Genomic DNA, 23,384 nt, shown 5'->3' with positions numbered 1-23,384 from the left:
TCAGAGATCCCACTGTGTGCGGAGCATTGGCTCTGTGGGCCTATGGGGCGGGGCTTGGCATGCAGCCGGGGTAATCTTTTAGTATATGGTGGCGTGGAGAGGCCTCCCACGAGCTAGGGGTTCAGAGTGCTGATGTTTCAGCTCTCCCTGGTCTTTTATCTCAGTCAAGCGTGTCTCCAGCTTCTCCTCAAAGTCTGTGGATCATGGAAGTCAGAAGGTCTGTGGCTGTATTCCGGTTGCCGTCTTGGATCATCCTCCTCCTTGACTGACCTTTATTGGCCAACTTCTCTCTCATTTCTGGTTTTGTGCTCTTACAATTTGTTCTGCCAAGAATGACTTTGTGTTTGTGCTTTTTTGTCATTCTGCATTGTACCTTTTGGATAGATTCTTAGAATATGGATTGCTGGATCCAAGAGAAAATACCCTTGTCCCATGAAATAGATTATTTGAAACAGAAAGCATCTGGAAATGTGGCATCAAGAAGTAAACTTTGTTCTTATCACATCATTCCTTTAATTCCACTAACTTCTTGGTGTTTTATTTTTTTCTAGTGTAATATTGGTGAAGGAATTTCTAACTAAGCCCCAGGAAGATGAACTAGTACAGAAGAGCAAAGAATAACAAAGGGTTAGTTAGAAGATGGGAGTCATCAGTCCTGTATCCCAGATGTCAGGCACACCTATCGACCACAGGACCTTTGGTGAGCACTTTCTGTTTCTTTGTCTCTAGCGTAACACAGAAGTGCACTCAATATAGAAATAGCAGTTAGGGGGTCTTTGAGGCTTTGGGGTCAGAAGAACTGTGATTGGACCCTGAGAATGGTTACTGGCTGGTTGTTTGATCTCAAGCAAGTAATTTGTCTACTGTGTGCCCTATAATTGTTAGCATCTTTTATTATTGTTTATCATTATTATTAATATTCCACCACCCTTGAATGGCAGGAATAAAGGTTGCACTGACAGATAATAACAAAGTCCCATGAATCTTTGATTTTATGACCATTGATAAGAGTGGTTGACATGCTGATGAAAGTATGATTATAGAAACATCATGAACAGACCCAGACATTAATAGGTGACAGGTAAGGCATTTTCAATCAAATGCACCTTTCATGAAATTGACTAGGCCAGCTGACAAAGGGGTTCATTAAAAAGTAAATTTAAATCATATTTTTGCATTGCTGTTTAGTCAGAATGCTTCATCCATGTGTTAACACATAAGTTGAAAACAAAATCCATAATAAAACACTCAGGATACTAAACTGTACATATATTTTATAATAACTATGTGAAATGAACATATAATGCATGTACAATACAAGTATATATGTGCAGGTACAATGTACCCATAAGATGGCATAGGATAATTTATCACATTAATTATAATCCTTAACATGTTATATCATGTTAATTTAATTCATGATGATATTGCTGGGTATTGATATTTTGCCTTTGTACTTGGTCCAGTACTTAATATTTGCAAAGATTAGTATGGATTATATGTATGAGAAAAAAGCTTTATTCCCTAAAACCTTTGCTGGTTAGGAAATATTTCAGATTAAAAGTAAGGACTTTTAAAACCTGTAAAGTTAATCCAGGTTAAGGAAAAAATTTTTCTCCTCCCTTGCTCCCACCTCTTCTTTCTCTCCTACGTATAGTCATTCCCCAGAGTGAGATATTTATCACTCTTATGTATTGACTTATCCTTTTATTTTGTATGATGGCTTCTCTAAACAAAATGTGCTGTTGTTTTTCACATTTCACTACATACAAGCACACCCATAAACAAAGTAGGTGTTCTTATTCTCCAACTGGCTAATTTAGCATTTCATAATTGTATATGTATACATATATATTTATGTATATGTAGACATACACACATTATAATTCTTGCACTCAAGAGATTGTTGTGAGGGGCTCAAGGGGAAACCTTGATCATGGTCCCAACACGATATTAGGTGCATCGTCTAGAACACCACTCTTTACTTCCTTCCCATCCCAACTTTCTGATCTTGAATAGGGAAGATGTTTCTTAACCTTTTCACTTCTACTTCTGCATTTAACTATTCTTTCCATCTATTCCTCTAGTTTACATTGTGTTGTTCTTCTCTCAGTACTAGGGTTTGAATGCAGGACCTTATGCATGTCTACCACTTGAGGCATACCCCCAGCTTTTCTTTCTTTTTATCTTTTAGTTATTTTTCACAGTCTTGTATTTTTGTCCAGGGTTGGCCTTGGACCACAATTTTCCCAATGTACACCTACCGAGTAGCTGAGGTTACAGGTGTGTAACACCACGCCTGGCTTACATTATGCTTTTTTAAAATTAAAGCTTTCGTATTGAATGTTAAATTCACTAATTTGCATTATTATTCATGTAGGTTTTTAATATTTTGTAATATACTTTAATAACTACACTAGCTATAGATTCTATTGTGTTTAATTATCATTGTATCCATCAAAGTATGCAATTTTAATATATTTCCATTTGCTCTCAAGATTCATTTTAATCTTAGAGTCGGTTTTCACAATGTCCCACACTCACCTAAAAAGTGCATATATTGTTTGATAAGCTTCACAATTCAGTATATATAAGACACCTTTGGAATTATGTTTTGGTCTTCTGTATAGTTATTAAATATTGCTTCACTTGAACATTTTTGGATTGTGACAGGTATGTTCGAATCATCTGTCCTTAGTATATTTCCTCCTGTTTCTACTTGCACCTACTGTAGCTATGGCTCTATCAATATTTTTATGTGATTGAGAATTCAAGTATTAATGGCTCACATTTGTTTATAAATTGTGGCCATTAGGTTTATCAACCATGCTTTTGGTATCTTTCAATCCATTTTAGCCTGAATTCTCTCTTAATTATCAAGATTATTACCCCTGCTTTCTTCCTACAATCAGTATTCCTTCCTTCCTTCCTTCCTTCGTTCCTTCCTTCCTTCCTTCATTCCTTCCTTCCTCTCTCTCTGTCTGTCTGTCTCTCTCTCTCTCTCTCTCTCGCTCTCGCTCTCGCTCTTCTTTCCTGGGAATCAAACCCAGGGCCTTGCTCATGCTAGGCAAGTGCTCAACCACTGAGTCACATCCCCACACTTACCCCTACTTTGTTATGACTGGCAACTGCCTGGTATATGTTTACTCATTTAATATTTTTAACCTGTCAATACTTTCTTTAGGTATATGACTTGAAAGAACATAATTTTGAATTTTGCCTCAATAGGTAGTCTGAAAGTATTGTTATTTTAATAGATAAATTAAGTCCATTTACTTTTATTAATATGATCAAAATCTTTGGTAATTTGTGTTCAGTTCTGATGAATTGTTTTTAAATAAAAAACATACAGTCTTTTACTACATTATGTGCTTTATTTATTCCTTTAGTTTAGTAGCAACCAAAATTTGGTTGCTTTGTTCCAATGGTTTCTTTTTTTTACTAAATGTTTAATTTCACTACTTGGTGTCTTGATATGGAATAAAGTCTTAGTAATGAATACAGAAATAGTCGAATGACATAAACATAATGCACAGAAAGAGAATATTTTTTCCAATTAAACTTTCAAAATACACCTAATTTTCAATAAATGAAAGAATACAAATTAATATACTGGGTTAGGATGCTGAGTGGAAAAGGTAAGTTGTTGAAAATTATATATAACCTGATAATATAGGTAAAGAACATATATGTGTGTATGAATATATATGTGTCTTATAATATATAGAAATGACCTTGTAGTGGTAGCTTAACCTTAGTGAGCCTGACCTTGGTCATCCATAAAATGAACATATCAAGTCTTGTATCTGAGAGCCTTTATGAGTAAAATGAGCAAAACTGCAGAAAGCATGCAATATATAATAGTTTAACAAATATATTATACATATATGAATATAGATAAGAATTCTTCCCTTCATTCTCCCTGCCACAGGAGATTACTTAAACATGAATATCTCACAAAGACCATTTGTACTTGAAGCAATGGGAAAGAAAGTATATACATAATTATATGGCATGTAACCTTTATGTTTATTTTTAAATAACATCTTTGTCTTTTTTCTCCCAGGGTTTTCTTGGTTGATTATTATAGTCTTCAAGCATTAAGGATGGAATAGGTATGCAGCCTTTGATGCCACTTGTTTATAAGATAGCATACTAAGAGTGATGGAAGTTAAGAAGGAAATCATTGCCTTGCTATTTTTTAATTTCCATTTTGACACCTTCCTGTATGTCTCCCAAACATCCATATGCTAAAGACTTGGTTGTCAGCATGTGGTGCTATTGGGTGGTGGTGGGATGCTTAGGAAGTGGGGTCTAATGGAGGAAAATTAGGTCATTGTGAATATGGCCTTGAAGGGAGTGTTGGAACCCTGGCCCCTTCATCCATGTCTCTCTCTCTCCCTCCCTCCTTCGCCTCCTCCCTCCCTCCTTGGTTCCATTAGGTGAGTGGCCTCCTCTGCTACATTTTCCTGTTGCCATGATATTCTGTTTCACCACAGGCCCAAAAGTAACTGGGCCAGCCATGGACTAAAACCTTGAACACTGTGAGACAAAATAAACCTTTCCTCCTTTAAGCTGATTTATTTCATGTATTTTTGTCACAGTGACAGAAAGCTGACTAACACACTTCCATTGAAACCCAGAAAGGAGACAGTACAGTCTAATACATCATGAAGATGGGTCTTCTGTACAATAGGAATAAAACTGGAATAACTCATAGAAACAGTGCTTGTTATGAAATACTCAGACAAAAAACTTATAAAACTACTTTAAGATACTTCTGATACTTCTGTATACCCTTAATAAGAAATAAATACATATAGATTTTCAGCTCAGTCATTTTTATTGCATTCCTAATACATTTCTTTAGTGATTTATTACATATGTATATATTGCTACATGAAACATGGACAATTGTGGTGCATGTTTTGTCTAGAAGTACTGGATTATCTGATGGGAAGCAGGATGGAAGAAACATGAGGATAACAAATACACATTCACAGCTCCACACTGGTATCTGCCTCTGTGTTCCCCTTGCCATATGTTGTGTTTTAGAGCAGCTGAAATAGGCACACCCATTTTCTCCACTTATAAGCTGTGGAAAAGTGGCATGTTCTTCAGATACTCCTGGGAACCTTGCCTGAATAAGACTGAGACCCAGCTTTTATCCTGACTTTTCCTCTGGAAGCTGTGGACTGAGTACTGGGTGATTTCACTTAGTCCCTCACTCTCCCTTCCCTGTATCAATCACTGCTAGGATAATTAGGTGGGTGAATAGAGGAACCTAAGGTTTTCTTTGGGAGAGTGTAGGGAGAAGCATGCTGTGAAACCTCAAGACCCTCACTGAAATTCTGGGTAGTGGAGACATCATCTGAGTGCTGAATATAAGGTTCATTTGAGGTGCATTGCTCGCCTTTGCTTTGGGCATCTGTAATTTGTCTGGAGCTGCTCTGTTGGGGCTATCATGTGGATAGAGTCATGAATTTGTTCTGGGAACAACTTATTATCTAATTCCCTTGGCTTCCAGATGTTTCCCATTCTAACTCCGAGCCACTTTCCTATTTGTCGGTCTAAGAATACTTATTTATTCATATCGTTGATTTACTTCCAAACACTTTTAGCAACTCTTCACACTGTTCCAAGACACTTCCACTGTAGGTTTAAGAGGGAGAATGTGCAAAAGAAAAAAGTAAAACCCCTTAAAATGTATTACTCATAGATAAGCATTACACTGTTTACATTTGGATCATGTTTTCCTGAAATTTTGATGGCAAATATAATTTAAGAAGAGAAATAAGACAATATCCTACTCACTGCTTTATAAACTACTTTTTATGGTAAATATAAAGATCAATTCATTCCAATCAACATAAATATATTTATGAAAAATGGCACTAGCAACAATAATAGTGTGAAAATGGTGATAATTTTTTTTTCAGTACTGAGGATTGAACCCAGAGTCTACCACTTGACCTGCCCTTTTTGATTTTGAGACAGGGTCTCACTACCTTGTAGCTTGGGCTCACTGAACTTGTGATCCTCCTGCTTCTACCTCCTGTGTGACTGGTACTGCAGGTGTGTACCACCATGCCCAATTAAAATTGTTTTTCTAGGAGACAATTTATTCTAATTGTAACTTGTCAAGGTGCCAACAAAAATGACTAATTTTTTCAACCTGGTGCTTCCCAAGGGAGCTCTAACTTGACTACAGTTTTTTTTATTGTTGTGCTGAGTGGGAGTATATTGTGGAATTTACAAAAATTCTTGGGATTTCTTAGACTCCTCACACTATTTAAGTGCTGAACCTGTCCTTCTTACTACTTTGAACATAAGGGAACAGTGAGGGAGGGCTTGTGAGTGGTAAGTTTTAGATTGAATGCAAGCTGTCTGGTTCCTGAGTAAATACATTCACCCAGTATTTGCTACTCCTGCCACACCTCCAGCCTCCGTAGGCAGAAATTTAAAGTATTAAAATTCTCACAGTGCAACTGGGGGTGTGGTTCAAGTAGTAGAGCACCTGCCTAGCAAGCACAAAGCCCTGAGTTCAAACCTCAGCACTACCACCAAAAAAAAGAGTAACTCAAATTTTTCAGTACAATTAGGAATTTGGGGACAATTTTATCCTGTTACAATTTGAAAGAGGGTCCTTCAATATAATTTCTACCTTCATGAGTCTCAGGAAGTCTGTCTTTCCCGTAGTTTGGGCCAATCATGTTTATGTTTTTCTTCTGTTTTGTTAATTTGTATAATTGCAAGAGTAATGGTGTTGATTTTAGTTAAAAATAGATAACATAGGAAAGGAAATAAATGCCACCCTCAAATAGACCACTGGGCCTTCACTGATACCATGATCCAGTCTTGTGAGACGCTGAGCAGAGAATAGTTTATGCTGCGCCAGACGTCTGAACTACAGATCTGTGTGCTAATGAACGGGTAAGAAAATCAATGCAGAAAAGTCAGTGTAGAAAATCAAGTCAAATCCATACTGAATGCTTATGTAGTGTGTGAGTATGTGTGTGTGTAGAGGATAATTGGAGAAAACATACTACATCATAAGAATGAGTTTTTAGTACATGATGGGACTGAAGGTTATGAATATATTTCTAGTGATATTTGAATGCATTTCCCACATAGTCTAAATTTATGATGGGTACTTGTCAATCAAAGATAAAGCTCAATAGGGACTTATTTATGCTAAATGTTAGACTTCAGATATTTCAGAAGATACAATAAACAATATATGCTATAAAGTTAAACTTTACAGACTGGATGCTCCTGGGTAATTTTTCTGATTGCTTCAGCTTTAGAAGAAACCATTATCTAAAATTTGTTTTTAACATTTTCCTGCTTTACTCCACATTTTACAACTCATGAATATATCCCTAAACAAAACACATGATTGCTTTGTTTATTTTAAGCTCTAATTATGTAGGTAATATATTTGTGTACTACTTATTGTATTTCTCTGTACTGAAAATGGTGTTTCTGAGATAAAGCAACTTTTGGGTTTTGATATTTTAGCCATACTGGGTGAGCATACTTGCACATGTTCTCAGAGTCTGCATTGTGGATTTAATTTGCATGTTGGCAAGTGTCTGGAAAGAAGATGTGCCAAGTTGTCTCTTCCAGCTATGTGAGGAGTTCTCATGACTCAGAATTTCAATTTAAACAGGACACAACATAAATATAAATGCAGTGGTCAGGTTTTCTTGGGAAACTCTAGAATTCTTCCAGGACATATTCTGAGGCATGAAAAGGTCCCTTTTCATGTAAATAGGCAATTTATATAGAAATAAGATGGAGAAAAAGTGAAAAACAAGCTTTCTTTCTAAAAAATGAGAACCAAGCTGGCGTATTACATTGGCAAATCATAATGTTGGGAAATACATTATCGTGCAGATCTTCAGAAACTACTGCTCTCAATACTTACGGCAGTATGGTATACACATTAGTAGAGATTATAAATTTTAACTAGCTAGTAAATATTTGTAAATATTTAAAATGTTAAATGATCATTTCTTTGACAAAACATAAACATTTGTCAGAACTCATCCTCCTGACACACTGCAAGGTGGCGCTTACCATCATCACTCATCTGTCTACACTGCTCAGGGCTAAGCCGATCCTGTCTGTAGCAGCTCTGTGCCTTCAGGCCTCCTGAATCTGCCCCATCTATCCTTCCATCCAAACAGGAAAGTCTATCTAGTACATGATGGGGCTGGAGGTTATGTATGTATTTAAATTCATTTTCCATATAAATCATGGCTGAGATGAACCATCCACAGATCCAGCCCAAGTTTGATATAAGGCAGTGGTTAGATCCCTGTTCTTAGAAGGATCTGTAGATCTCATTCCTCATCCTTGTGTGGGGGACATCTCCCTTCCTTTCCCTTTTCTTTGTTCTCAGAGTCTCTCTATCCTAAGTTATATAGGATACTTTCCATGAGTTTTAAGTTTTCATAAAGGATAGAAAAACACTGGCTTAAGACCTAGCTTCTGCTTCTAACCCAGCCAAAAACTTCCACTAAGAAGGGGTACTAACCCCAACCCCCTGCTGGAAATGCAAGGAGATAAACATAGGGAGAATAGAGGTGAGCCTTGTCAATAGGATGTGTCCTGACACATTCACTATAGATCTACTACAAGCAACTCACAGTGCCCAGACTGTCAAGTCCTCTCCTTGATGCTGGCAGTGAGCCTGGTAAACATCCTCTCTGCTATCGGCCTCTGTGCTTAAGAGCATGAGCTTTGGAATCACACACATCCATGGAAAGAAGATAACTCACTAGCAGGTTTGTCACGGGTTAAATGCAGACAATAACATGAAGAACCTGGATCTGGGCTCCTCTTAACAGTCTGCTTTATTAAAAAAATTGTTGCCTTTTCTCTGTAGAGCGGGGAACACCTATGAAACCTGATCTGCCCTTTCAACCAGGGCCCCTGCACCTCTTCAGAATGACCTCAATGAGCCTCTTCTAAACACTCACCAGGAATTCCCTTGGTGGAAACAGGGCTTCTACATCAATGGCCAATAAAATCATTATGTAATAATATTGGCCTCAGTAAATGGACCCACCCACAGTGTATATGAAAGTCTGTTTCCTTATTTTGGCAGTACTGGGGTTTGAACTCAGGGCCTCACACTTGCTAGGCAGGCGCTCTACCACTTGAGCCACTGCCAGCCCATATGCTCCCTTTTAATTGCACCAACACTAGATAGTGTCTTTTTTGCTAATGTGATCTACTTTTATCAAGACCTGCCCCATTGTGTCATCTCACATAATTATTAAACTTACATATTCAGAGACTTCTCTGCTAGGGTTGTCAGATTTAGCAAATAAAAATAAAGAATATTGCATAAACAAAATAATACTGCATGCCACATCCAGAGAAATGGAATTGATAATGTGTGTTCTTAAACAGAGAATTAATTTATATTCAGGAATTGGCTAACATGATTATGGAGACTGGAAGTCCAATATCTGCTGGATGGGCCAGCAGACTGGAGACTAGGGATGATCCATTGCTGCAGTTCAAGTCTGAAGGCTGTTTGCTATCCAAATTTCTTCTTACTCCAAGGTGAGTCCCACCCATATCATAGAGGGTAATCTGCTTTACTCAAAGTCCACTGATTTAAATATTAATCCCTTCCAAAAAACACCCTTACAGGGACATGGAGAATAATGTTGATGAGATATCTACATATCCAGAATAACACTGATGAGATATCTGGACAATGTGGCACAGTCAAGTTGTCACAGAAAATTAACTATCCCACTAACACTAAAAAAAAATTCTTTGGGGCTGGCAGAGTGGCTCAAGCGGTAAGAGTGCATGAGGTACTGCATTTAAACCCTATTACCACCAAAAAATATTCTTTGTAGCAACATATGGCTGCACAGCCTGTAGTTCCAACTATTCTAGAGGCTGAGGCAGGAGGATTGCTTGAGTCCAGAAATTTGAGGCCAACCCAAGCAACACAGAAATACCCCACCTCAAAAAGAAAGTTTTGATTGTTCTTATGGAATCCAAATTTGACTGGGTGCTCTCCATTTGATCTGGCATCTCTACATAGGAAATGCTCTGTGGAGGACCAAGGTGCTCCAGGGAACAGAGTTACTGACCTCCCAGGAGACTCAAGCGCCAGTTGTCATCCTTGAGGGAACTCTCGGGATATCCCAGATAAGTGGGTTCTCCAGATGATGGGAGCGCCAGGTGACATATGGAGCACAAAACACCCAGATAAGCCCATTTAGCACACACACTGCTAAGAGATAATAAATGGCTATTGTTTTAGGGGAGTGTACTGTTGAGCAGAAATAACTACTTAAAATATTATGGTTTGGGTGACATTCCTTCTTTTTCTGTGGTCTTATCACTGGATAAGACAGAGATTCTCTTATCCTTGAGGACTTGAGGAGGGGGCTTTTATAATTTTGAGTATAGTGCATGTGTTTTGGTTTATTTATGGGTATACATTTCTGAACATCCCATCAACTCCTTCTTGAAGAGACTGCTCAAGGAAATTTTGATAATGTAAAATTTTTTACCCACTATTAAAATTCAGAAGCTATTTCCAATCTCCTTCTATAAGATGAATCTTCACTGAAGTCACTCATCTTAAAGAATTGAGAGGGGTTTTTGTTTTGTTTTTACCATCAACTGCTCCTGAGCCATATGGAATGCCATATCTTCAATAAGTTGCTCAATAAGCATGCAGTCAGGACAAGGGTATTTATTTGCTTTGAGACAGTTTCTGAAAGAACTTGTTCTTAACACTGTCTCTTAGTTCTTGGCAAGGAAGTCACTTTTTCATGGCACATAAACACACGTAGCTACCAGTACGCAGCAAATAGCTATACATGATAGTCCTTGGTCTCTGTGACCATCCCAGTGGCAGTACTGATGGGTAAGTAAGTCTGTCCAATTCTGGAACCATTAATAGGAATCTCACTTGATAGCAAATCTAAGTCATGTTTTCCCATGTCATTTTTTCTTTGTAGTACCAAGGCAAATGGCGTCACACATGCTATGCAAGCTCTGTACCACTGAGATACCTCCCAGCCCCTTCCTCTTTACAAGGAACAAAGTCAATGTAATGTTCTTATTTTTTGGTTCCAACTATTAACTGATATACAGCTCAGATTTGGAGGAACAGGGTATTTGGGGGCTCCTTAAAGACACAAGCATTTTGAAGTAAAAGCATAAAAACACAAAGAGATGAGCTGTGGAGCCATTTAAGATCCACCTCTGTTGGGTAGAGCAGAGTAAGTGCCCCTGTAATGCAGCTTACTACCAAGAGTTTTGAAGGGAGAGAGTCTGAGGTGTGCGGTCCCTATTTCTCCTTCTAAATTGATTGCCACTCCTGAAATAAAGGAATGGGTGTGTAGAAAGGGAGATGTGTTTTTGTCATGGATGTTCCTCCACATGGAAGAAATACCTGGAATGAAGGATAAGAATTCCTCAGTATAGGACCTGGATATGAATCAACACAGCTACGCCCACCTTATTTTTCACAAAGGTGCCAAAAATATACGATGGCGAAAAGACAGCCTCTTCAACATATGTTGCTGGGAAAAGTGGTTACCTGCCTACAGAAAACTGAAACTAGATCCATGCCTGTTACCCTGTACCAGTATCAACTCAAAGTGGATTAAGGACCTTGATATCAGACCCGAAATCTTGCAGTTAGTACAGGAAAGAGCAGAGAATTCTCTGGAAGCAATAGGTAAGGACTTCCTCAGTAGAACTCCAGCAGCCCAGCAACTAAAAGAAAGGATTGACAAATGGGACTGCATGAAATTAAAAGGCTTCTGCACAACAAAAGACATGGTCTCTAAATTGAAGAGACCACCCACAGAGTGGGGAAAATATTTGCTAGCTATACATCAGGCAAAGGATTGATAACCAGGGATATACCTAAAGGAATGCGACTCAGGTTGCTCCAGAGGCACCTGCACACCCATGTTTATTGCAGCGCTATTCCCAATATCCAGACTATGAAAACAGCCAAGATGCCCTACTGCTGACAAATGCATTAAGAAAATGTGGTATTTATACAGAATGGAATTTTATTCAGCCACAAAGAAGAATGAAATTTTGTCATTCTCAAGTAAATGGATGGAACTGGAGAACATCGTTTAAGTGAAGTTAGTCAGGCTCAGAAGGCTAAAAATTGCATGTTCTCCTTCATATGCAGATTAGAGACCTGAAACAAATGAAGTAATATTGGACATGGGTCACACACCAAGGGGAGAACATGCCCAGGAGGAATAGGGAAAGGGAAGGAAATCTAAAACTTGAATATGGTTGATGTGTTTACTGTAGAGGAGTGAATATAGTAATCTTAAACTGGCAGAGGCCACTATGCGAAGGGGACCAGGAAGTAGTGAAGAGGTCAGGTAGAGATGAATCAGGTCGGGTTGTAATACACAAGTGCATGGAAACAACGCTAGGAGTCTCTCTGTATAGCTATCCTTATCTCAAACTAGCAAAAACGTTACTACATATTTCTCTTATGTTTCTCTTCAACAAAATCGGAGAACAAGAGGGAGGAACAGGTTCTACCCAGAAGGGGGCAGGGGGAAGGGAGTGTTTGTGTGAGGGGCGGCATTGTATGGCAGCCCAAACAGCGTATACACATGTGAGTAAATGTAAAAACGATAAAATAAAAAAAAATTCCTCAGTATAAACCAATGTGTGGTTGAACTGACTAGGTTTATGCCCACTAAATTACTATGTTGTTCTAGGCCCACCTTCCTAAAATAACTGTGAATGTCCTTAAGTGACATTTTTTTGGTGTTCGTAGATCATCGAGTCGGGTGATTGTGGACAGTCTCTTAGTTTTCTGCCACAGCTGTTTAACTGCATAGTGTGTTGTGTATCTTACGTGTTCCCCCTCAGAGGCTAGCCCATCTCCAAGAGCCTCAGGCGACACCCTGGGTCTCTGTGTACTGATAATTCTCCTGCTCCTTCACTGATACTACTCCCCTAAGGTCCCGTTTATGGTGAATAAAAATTCCCTTCCCGAGAACAGATTTTTTGTTCCAACAACCTGGACAGAGTTCTGCCAATTGCCTGTGTCCCCGCGGAGATTCTCTAATGCATATGCTTTCTCAGGTGTTCTGAAGGGTGAGGGTGTTTTGTCAGAGAAAGCAAAGGTACAGAAGGGAGGGCTGTGCTGAGACATTTCCAATCTGTGGAATAGTGTGCAGTGCGGTTGCCATAGAAACCTGACGTCATCATGGGGACCATGGCGTCCCCTCCTGGACTCGCTTACTTACGCTTTTCAGATGAAGTTTACAGGGTAAAGACATTCTGCTTTGCGAGAAAGGTGAGGGGAGTCAAGGCCAGGGCTGTGCGGAGGCATTTCCGGCGGGAAGGACAAGTCTGCGCATCGCGGTTGCCATAGAAACCTGACGTCATCACAGCGACCCTGGCGACCATGACGACTTTGTAATGGAGACCTGCGTGAACTGGTTGGAACAGAGCAGGCTCCCGCCTCCAGCTGTGTGCAGCAGGCTGAGGGTGTGGGTGCCCGCGGTGGGGGGTAATGAACCCCCCGGGGGGTGGAGAGACGCAGGGATCACAGACCCAGGTCGGCTCCTTCCCGTTTTGGGACTCGGTGCCGGGATGTGTCGTGAGAGAGAGATGTGGGACCCTCCTGGGCCCAGGGAGGGTGGTGTCCTGGAGCTGCTTTCCATGTACAGGTGGGGTGTGGGAGGGTAAGACAGGGAGGGACTCTCTGAGCCCAGCTTCCCCCTGTGTGACGTGGGGGTGAGAGCGCTCACCCTCAGCATCGCTGGGACCTTCAGTGATAACACCTGCTTAAACAGTAGTCAGTGATTCCATGTATCCCTCCCATGTGTGTTGAAATAGGCATTCTTCCATGATGCCAACTTTTTAATTCCTTTTATAGTGATTCCCATGTACCTTCATTCTCCTTTTAAGAATGTTGATGGGCCATTATTAAAGAAGTGGGGCAGGGTGGGGGCGCAAGGCAGGAGTGTTAGCACATGCCTCTCTAATCCCAGCTATTCTGGAGGCAGAGATCAGGAGCATCTCAGTTCAGTGTCAGCAGAGGTAAAAAGTTGTAGAGAACCATTTCTAAACAAAGAAGCTGAATAGTGGTGCATACCTGTAATCTCAACTACATAGGAGGAATAGGAGAGAGGATCATGGTGTGAGACCAGCCTGGGCAAAAAGCCTGAGACCCTATCTGAAAAGCAGCTCAATGTGAAAGAACTGAGGGCATGGCTCAAGTGGTAGAGCATGTGTTGTTTGCCTAGCAAACACAAGGACCTGAGTTCAAACCCCAGTGTGGATCCTGTTGCATTGGTATTGTACTGGAAACTTTTCATCTTGAAAAGTTAATGGGTGAGTTTGTTATTTTGACCATCACAAGTGTTTTACCCCTTTTACTCAATTATACACTGATATTCATCACGTCCAGTCACTAATCACATTATTCATTCTTACACCAGTAATTCATCTTTGTCGTCTCATTTTGCTACTTATTTTCTACTATCCATTTCGTGCTCTTTTCCTACTGCTCTTATTTGATTGCTGAATTTACAAATGCAAAAGCCCCAGAGCACAATGAAATAATATGTACTACTCAAGGAAGCTTTCTGATATCTTGCCCTGTCCCCATTTTCCCCTTGAGCAAGTGTAGCCACGTCAAAGGTGATAATCCATGAGAGCGTCTCTCCTGGGAGGGTGTTATATCCCATTTTTGACTCACTGAAGAAATCTTTTGAATTCTTTAGTTTATTCAGCTTTTGTCTGATTGTTTGACTTAGACTGAAATCCTTTAAAGTTTTCCAAATAATTAACAAAGGGTTATTTACAACTATTTTTTAAAAGTCCAAATGAACAGTTAACAAAATGACCAAATATGTGTCATATATGACATACCTCTGGACAGTTCTATCCCACACATCTCAGAGAATCACAGTGAGAAGGATAAGCGTCATTATTACAAAAAAAATAATTATGACCTGACTGATCCTTAATAAATGGTGACTTAGGAGTAAAAGTGATAAAGAATCATGTTGCATATTAAATACAGAACAATTCGATGAAACACATTATTTTCCCTGGAACAAGTAATAACACATAATATGTTAAGACAGAAGTGACAATGTGGTATTTGTAAGGAATTAAGAAGGGCAGGACACCCCTACCCCCAACCTGGAGCTGTGTACCACTGCCAGTGCTATAGGTCTTTTAGGACAAGTGGTGGCTCTGAAAAGAGCCTTTGGGTTTTTGGATGCTCAAGGCATCCAGAGGTGGCTCGCTTTCCCTGGGTGAACCTGGTGGCCTAGTGCACTGCCTTATTGCTGACCTCCCTGGGCAGCAGGAGGTGCACGGCCTTCTGGATATCCGAGGCGGTGATGGTTGAGTGGTTGGCTTGGCAGGACAGGTGGCCCGCCTCGCTGGCAATGCCATCCAACATGTCATGAACGCAGGAATCCATGATGCCCATGGTCTCCTGGGACAGGGTGAGACCCCGTTGACACATTTTTAGCACCCAGGGGAAATAGGCTTCCAAGCTGTCACCACACCCGGGGTGATGGTGGGGGTGGTGGTGCCTTGGCTTCTCCTGTGTCTGGGACGTGGAGTTGGTCTCCTCGGTCTCTTGAGGAACAAGGTCCTCCTCAGAAAGCATCTCAGTGGTTGTTTCTGCAGACTTGTCTAAGCTCTGCTTAGCCATCGCTCAGGCAGTTGCCAGTAGCTGTGAAGAACAGACAATGGCGTCTTCTATTAACAGAACGGCCGGACTGTTAATATCCGTTGCTTTGTCCTAAATCATGTACCAACTTGTCCTCTGATTGGATGGCATGCTCTGCAGGGAGCCTTTCAGTGAGTCACTTGCATCCTGTCGGTGTGATTGGATAATCTGCTTGGCATCCCATTGGCAATCATCATGGGTGTTTTGAGCCCTAGAACCAACCTGTTGGCTGTACCAGGGAAGAAAAAGATGCCGCAGAGAGCAAAAGGTCATTGGACCCCATCAGCTGAACAATGCCACAGCACAAGCATTTTGAAAAGATGCACTGAAATTTCCTAAAAGTTTCAGTTCTGGCTCTTGAGAGGGTCTGACATCAAGGAACCAAGCGTCTAATCCCAGAAAAGTGACTCTAATCATGTTGTGGACATTTCTAGATCAAGCCCGAATTTATTGTTGTACTGGATTGAGCCACCCTGGCATGAGCAGGAAGTCCCTGACCTGGCCAGTACATGGCTCCTGGGAATCAAAGGATCTTGTTGTCCAGCTCCTGTTTCCAGTTAAACGCTCTCAGTTTACCAGGAAAAGGAAAAATTCCAAAACCACAATGTCCAACCAGAGAACAGAAACAAAAGAGGCTATTTTTGTTTTTAAAATTTTAAATTAAAAAAAATTGTACAGTTATTTTTTATTTGCATATAATAGTTGTACATGGTGGATATATTGTGACATTTACATATGTGCTTACAATATATCTTAATTAGATTCACTTCCTCCATCATTCTCTCTCATCTCCTCTCCCCACTTCTTAGAACCATTTCAACAAGTTTCATTGATGTATTTTTGTACATGACTACAAAATACATCCACTATATTCAACCTTCTTCACCCTTTCCTTATGTCCTCCCCGCTCCCCTACCGCCCTTGGACAGGACCTATTTTACCTTCCTGTCCTTCATATTTTAAGTGTATATTTATTGTTCAAGGGGGCTTCACCTTGGTATTCCAGACATGTATATATGGTGCTTTAATCAGATTAATCCCCCTATTACTTATCCTTTCTCTATCACCCTGCACCCCTGTTGTTCAACAGCTTACAGTGCATTATGCTATCTTCATACATGGATGCACTGCATTTCAATATTATTCACTCTCATTCTCTTTTCCTCTCTTGTTTCCCCATAGTCCCCTCAGACAGACCCACTAATATAATTATGTACTCTCTCTCTATTATATATAATATATTATATTATGTAATAGTGTATGTTATGTATTATATATTGTATATAAGGTAATGTATTTTTATGTGAACATCTACCTTATGGGTCTAGCTTCCACATATGAGGCAAAACATGCTACCTTTGTCTTTCTGTGCCTAGCTTGCTTATTTTGCTTAACATGATGCTCTCCAATTCTATCCACTTAACTGCAAACAACATAATTTCATTCTGCTTTATGACTATATAATACTCCATTCTGTATATATACCACATTTCCTTTATCCATTCATTAGTTGTAGGGCATTGGGGTTGTTTCCAAAACTTAGCTATCGTGAATAGTGCTACAATAAACATGGGTGTGCAAGTAACTCTGTTGTATCCTGGCTTACATTCCTTCAGGTATATGCCCAGGAGTGGTAATGCTAAAGCTAATTTTAGTTTTTAAAAGAACCTCCATTCTGCTTTCCATAGTGTTTGCACTAATTTCCACTCCCACCCACAGTGTATAATAGGTCTTTCCCCCAACCCCTCGCATCCTTGACAGCATTTGTTGTTGTGCGCATTATTGATGACAGCCAAAACCACAGTATCAAACCAGAGAATACAAGAAAAGGGGATATTTATTAAAGTATATAAGGATGTTCAACGTTTACCTAGGATAAAACTGTATTCTAGGGCCAGACTTGATGATTCATGCCTGTAATCTCAGCAATCAGCATCTGAGGCAAGAGGATTCTGAGTCTGACCTACATAGTGAGACCTTGTCTATGATAAAAACTGCATTCAGAATACTTAAATGCTTAAAATGCCTACGTTTAGAGTTGAACAGTTTTATTTTAAAAATTACAAAATTAAATCTCAAAAGTATTGGGGAGAACAGTGCATCAACATTATGGAAACATTTTAAAATTTAAAGAATAACACATAAACATTTTTTCAAATGTATTTGTGGAAGTAAATTACAGAAATTCAACCAAAGGCAGTACCTCCAAAGCTGAGTATTAAGAAAAGAGCTCAGTCTTTTCAGTTTTAAAATAATGGAGTTTTAAGTTTTCATGTGGTTATATGTGTCAGTGTTTACTGGATTAGATATTAAAACTGAGAAATTTAGACATATTTTTAATTCACTTGGAATTTACAATAAAATATCCATTACATCATGTAAAGCTGTATTGTACGCTCATATGAATAATACATTTCCTAAACGTCATGAAATGAAAACAAAGTTGAAAATCTCTTTCATATCTATTCTAATAGAATCTTGTAACTGCTCCTGCACTTAATCTGTTTCCATAGCATACATAATGATCTCTGGAAAATTTCACCATACATTTGTGAGAGAAGGAGAGTGTAAAAGGTAAATACCATTATCTCATAGGCCCCATGAAAGATTAAACAAAGAGACAACTAAAAGAACGGACTCTAGTAAAGTGGTGTAATGTAACATTGTCAAACAAACCCTATTTTATATTTTAAATAAATTGAACCATAGCTATACTAAAGTAAAATTGATAATGTTTAGTTTATTGTCAAAATATGTTTTAAAATTCATAGGACCCCACCCTTCAATAACTTAGAGTAGATCCAATTTGTTTGGAATACATTTTTTTACACTAACCTATATGTCTCTGAAAAGAAACATGTGGTTTGGACACGTGGTGGGTTGCTGATCTCCCCAGGCAAAAGAAAGTGCATGGCCATTTTCCACAGGAGTGAATCTTTTGACATTTTCACCTGCAGTATATGATGATTTCAACTTGTCTACATGTTTGCCAGTAGCACGTATTATCTCTCTTTTTTATTATGTCCATTCTACTGGGTATGAAGTGGTATCTCACTGTGGTTTTGATTAGTATTTTCCTGATGGTTAAGAGGTTGAAATCTTTTACCTATATTTACTGGTGGCCTATATTTTTCTTTGGAGAAGCATCTATTCAGATCCTTTTCCCATCTTGAAATTTAATTATTTGTTTTTATTATTTAGTTATGAGTTTTTAATACATTATAGATGCAAGTGCACATATACATGTGCACATGCACACACACACACACACACATATATCATGTAAAAATTTTCTCTCATTCTGTTGGCTGTCTTTTTCACTTCCTTAATGGTGTCCTTTAAATCACAAAACTTGTACATTTGCCAAAGCCCCACTTATCCATATTTCTTTAATTGCTTGAGCTTCTAGTGTTATATCTAAAGAAACCACTTCTTAATCCAAGGCATCTGGAAGTGTGAGGATTCCAACTTTCTTCTTCTTCAAGATCGTTTTGTCTATTCTGGATTCCTTGCATTTCCATGTGAATTTGGGGATAAATCTATCAAGTTATGCAAAGAAACAAGATGAGAGTTTGATAGAGTTTACGTTCAATCTGTAGGTTAATTTGCAAAGTTACACTGCTTAATAGTACTAAGTCTTCTAATCTGTGATAATGGGATGTCTTTCCATTTATTTAGATTTTCTTTCAATTCTTTCAACAATATTTTGTGGTGATTGGCACACAAATCTTGGACTTTTTATTTAATTTATGTCTAACAATTTTATCCTTTTGATGCTATTATAAATGGAAGTGTTTTCTTATTGTCATCTTTGAAATGTCCATTGCAAGCATGTAGAAATAAAAAATTGATTTTTCTATACTGATCTCATTTTCTTTTATATTGCTGAGCTCCTTTATTATGTCTCATAGTTCGTTAGTATGTTCTTTGGGGTTTTCTATATTCAAGATCATATCATCTACAAATAGAGATAGTTTAACTTCTTTTTCTCCAATATGGCTGCCTTTTATTTCATTTCTCTTGCTTACTCTGAAAATATTTGAATGTATGTCAGAAATTAAGCTTTTTATTTTCCCTCAAATATGTACACAATTATACAAATATCTACATACTGATACAAATTATACAAAAATTATATATAAATATAATTATACATATATAACATAATTATACAAATACAATTTTCACCAATGACCAGAAAATGTTTTCTCATCACATATTAAAAATCCATATACTTAGTGATTTCTCTGTGTAATTCTTCTTAGTATACTTAACCAAATTGTATAGTGAGTAGTAATAACATGGTAGCTTTATAATTCATTCAACTTCACTGAAGTGTGAGTTCTTCCATCAGGAAGTAGTGAAATAGCACACCAGATAAGATGAAGTACTATCTCAGTGCCTGACACATAAATGACATTCTCTAGAGAGCAATACCACACACTGCCTATCTCTGTGAACATAACAGTGTCATTATTCATAGGGATCCTGGATAAATAATAAACAACTATTTTACTGCATACTGTCAATATAGTACATGTAATATATTGAAAAATGTTTTTATAAACCAAACACCCAAAGATAATGTGAGTAAACAGATGTATTAAAAAGATTATATAACTAAATCTGTACTGATGGCTACTTGTGATGTTCTATGTTTTACTATTATATAAACTAACACAACATATTCACTACTGAAGTCCCAATACTAGAAAAGAATAAATACTTGGGATGGGAATTTTAAAAATATTTTAAACACAAGATTATATTTCAGCCCTTCATTAATTATCTCCATGGGAAGAAGTAGAATCTCTAGGTCGACAAAATGAAAAAATTTAGAACAGTTTACAAAGTTGACCTTCAGAAAATTTTTGACAATGCACTCAACAAGAACAGCAGGGTGTCCATGTGTCTTCAGGTGCTCAACAAAACTGATACAGATTTTCATGTAATCAAATCAAGGTTTTCCTAACTTGTGCATCTCCTTAATATTGTTTATTTGAAAGCTTTCCACAACAAAAGTCTATGTGGAGGTAAAGCGATACTATCCATATCAGAACAAGTGGAAGATACTTATTCACAGATTGTTATGGCAGGGGGGGCAGACCCCATCATTTGTGAGAGAGAGAGAGAGAGCCAAAAAAGGGAAAGCCAGCCAGAAAGTGAAATAAGGGCTGCCATAAAGTGCTCTGCTAAGGATGACATACCTAGGAAAGTCAAAACAAAAACTAACAAGTGGTTGCCTCAGTATCTCAAGGACTTCGAAGAGGTCATACGTGATATGAATTTCAGCAATTAAGCTATCATAAGAGAATCTGACAATATAGCTAAGGTGAAAAATGACAAGAGAAAAATCAAACAGAAATTTTGAGGTTTATTTTGGATGCAAAGAAATTTACAGGACCCCTTCTACCCAAGGAGCCCACGGGAATTCAGGGGTGGCTGCAGGGCCCCACGAAAGGACATTGAAAACATTCCTTATGTGTAGTGCCCCTGGCAGGCATTTGCCAGGCCCTGTGCTTTAACCTTATGCAAATGCTTTAGGTAACCCTGCTTTAACCAGCAGCCCTGTCCACACAGCTGTAGCCTTCTAATTTCAGTGGTAAATTTTCATTTTTGCATGGAAAAATGTTCATAGTGCATTGCAAAATGAAAAACAACTTGCAGGGCCATAGGTGTCATCAACCCACCTTTGTAAAACTGTAAACAAAAATTTCTCAGTTATTTATGTAAGGAAAACAATTCCGTAAGTTATCCTCACTAAATGATTAGCTGGTTATCTGTGGGTGATTTTTTTCTTGTTCTTTTGTTCATCTCTCCATTGTCTCCTCAAAAGGTAACTTTTGTCATAAAAATAATAGATAAAAAAAGAACATGATAAAATAAACAATCAAAAGAACTGTGCAGTGAGCTTATCAAAGGCATAGGAGACACTTAAAATTCTTGCTTTCGGGATATAAAATTCTGGGTAAAAGTTGCATTTCCTCTGGGGCTCCATGTTAGTGGAAGCAGCATAACAATTACTACAAATCCACTTCTGTAAGGGACAGGCTTGTTATCTGTAAAATTGATATAAAACTAGCCTTGCATGGTTATGAAGAAGATAAAATTAGGCACTGGGTGTGTGAGGTGTGCTGGGCTAGCTCCTACCCTCTTCCTCAGTAACAGAACCAGTTCCTGGTCAGACACTGGAGGAGAGCTGAGGGAGGTCTCACCTATGCCTATCAATAAGTCCAGGGAACTGAGATGTAGGTGCCACTCTCCCCTGGGTAATGCCATGTCTCCTAGGTACTACACATTTCATCATGGATCCTGTGCCCCTAAGTTCCCTGCTGCTTTGGGGGAGCTGGAGATCATGATGAGCTAAAGCAACACTGTGTCCCAACAACAGAATGGAGAATCCATCTTTAACTACAATAGAGCTATCTTAACCTGGTATCCACTTATCACTTGGGTCTTAATAAAGGATTACATAGGAAACTCCTTTACGTGCTTTTTTGTGTGTTTTTGCATACAGATGGCTCCACAGGATTTAGAACCTTGAGATGGAACCAGAAAAAAAAGCCTGACTGACCAGATGCTGTGCTAGTCTCATTTTTTAATCTCTTAGTTACAGACACTTTTTTTTGTTAAAAATTACCTCCCCAAATTCCTGTTGAGCCTTACCTTACCATTTCAACAGACCCATCTACCTATGTGATTTTCCCCCTGGCTCTTCAGTAACCTTTTATTTGATTACAATGATTTTTAATAAGCTTTTATTTTAGGCTACTTGTAAACTTAGAGAATTATTGCAAAAATAACACAGTTTCTATATACTCCACCCCAGATATTAACATTGTACCTTATTATAATATACTGTACCCTATTATTTACACCCTACATTAGGATGGTACATTTGTCACAATGAGCCAATATTGTGTATACATATGTGAATATTCCTATATGTAACCATATGTATATATATTGATCTAAACGTGAGTTTATACTGGTTTCCCCAATTGTAGTCAGTTACCACATGGATTATTCTTATCTCTCTTGCTTCTCTGTAGCCTTTTACTCCAAGTGTGGGAAACCTGTCTCCCTCCCACTGCCTGCTATCTAGTTTGACAATTGTTAAATTTCAGTATACTTGGATAGTGGTTTCCAAATTATTAATCTGCACCCTTGTGGAAAACACCCTTACCAATTAGATTGTTGTATAGAGTTCCTTTGGCTTGAATCTTACATAGTCCACTACTTACAAAGTAGCCTGTGTCAGCATGTTATTCCCCCATCCCTATCAGTGCAGTTGTTTCCTATATTTATAAGACATTACGATGCTTTTGTCACATCCTGTATTTGGTGAGTGCTATTAAAAGTGCTTTTAAACTTTAAATTTCACTTTTATAGAGAAGCAATTCACTTTTGTATATAAACTTTGTCCTGGGACTTTGCCTTTTATTTGGCCAATGTTGCAAAAGTAGAAGGCAGTACAGGAGGTTGTCTCCCTCTAAGCTCACAAAAGTGAGCTGAATACATTGTTTCTATATCCTGAAAGGAGAATGTAAAGTGTATTTGCACCAATCATGGCAGTCTAAACAACAGACTCTGTCCCAAAGTCTCAGTTTGCACCAATCACATCCTAGTCATCATGCAAATGAAGGACTAC

At 38.5% G+C, this 23,384-nt stretch overlaps 1 protein-coding gene and 1 long non-coding RNA gene across 3 annotated transcripts in view; one reads left to right on the top strand and one right to left on the bottom strand.

Moving 5' to 3' along the window:
- Positions 1-3,362, top strand: part of LOC141419883 (uncharacterized) — a 219,951-nt gene extending 216,589 nt beyond the window's left edge. For both annotated transcript variants that reach the window (XR_012444600.1, XR_012444601.1), the window contains one exon: positions 552-3,362. This is a non-coding gene — a long non-coding RNA (uncharacterized lncRNA). The remainder of the gene's footprint in view (positions 1-551) is intronic.
- An 11,960-nt stretch (positions 3,363-15,322) lies between these two features.
- LOC141419435 (histone H2B type W-T-like) lies at positions 15,323-15,715 on the bottom strand. The gene has a single exon (XM_074062228.1). It carries the CDS (start codon positions 15,713-15,715, stop codon positions 15,323-15,325), a length of 393 nt encoding a protein of 130 aa, XP_073918329.1.
- Between the last annotated feature and the right edge of the window lie 7,669 nt (positions 15,716-23,384).

The sequence above is a fragment of the Castor canadensis genome, chromosome X (genome assembly GCF_047511655.1).
Source record: "Castor canadensis chromosome X, mCasCan1.hap1v2, whole genome shotgun sequence".
In the NCBI taxonomy this organism is placed as follows: Eukaryota; Metazoa; Chordata; class Mammalia; order Rodentia; family Castoridae; genus Castor; species Castor canadensis.
Note: the sequence above shows the minus strand (reverse complement) of the source record. Positions and strands in the feature narration are given on the sequence as shown.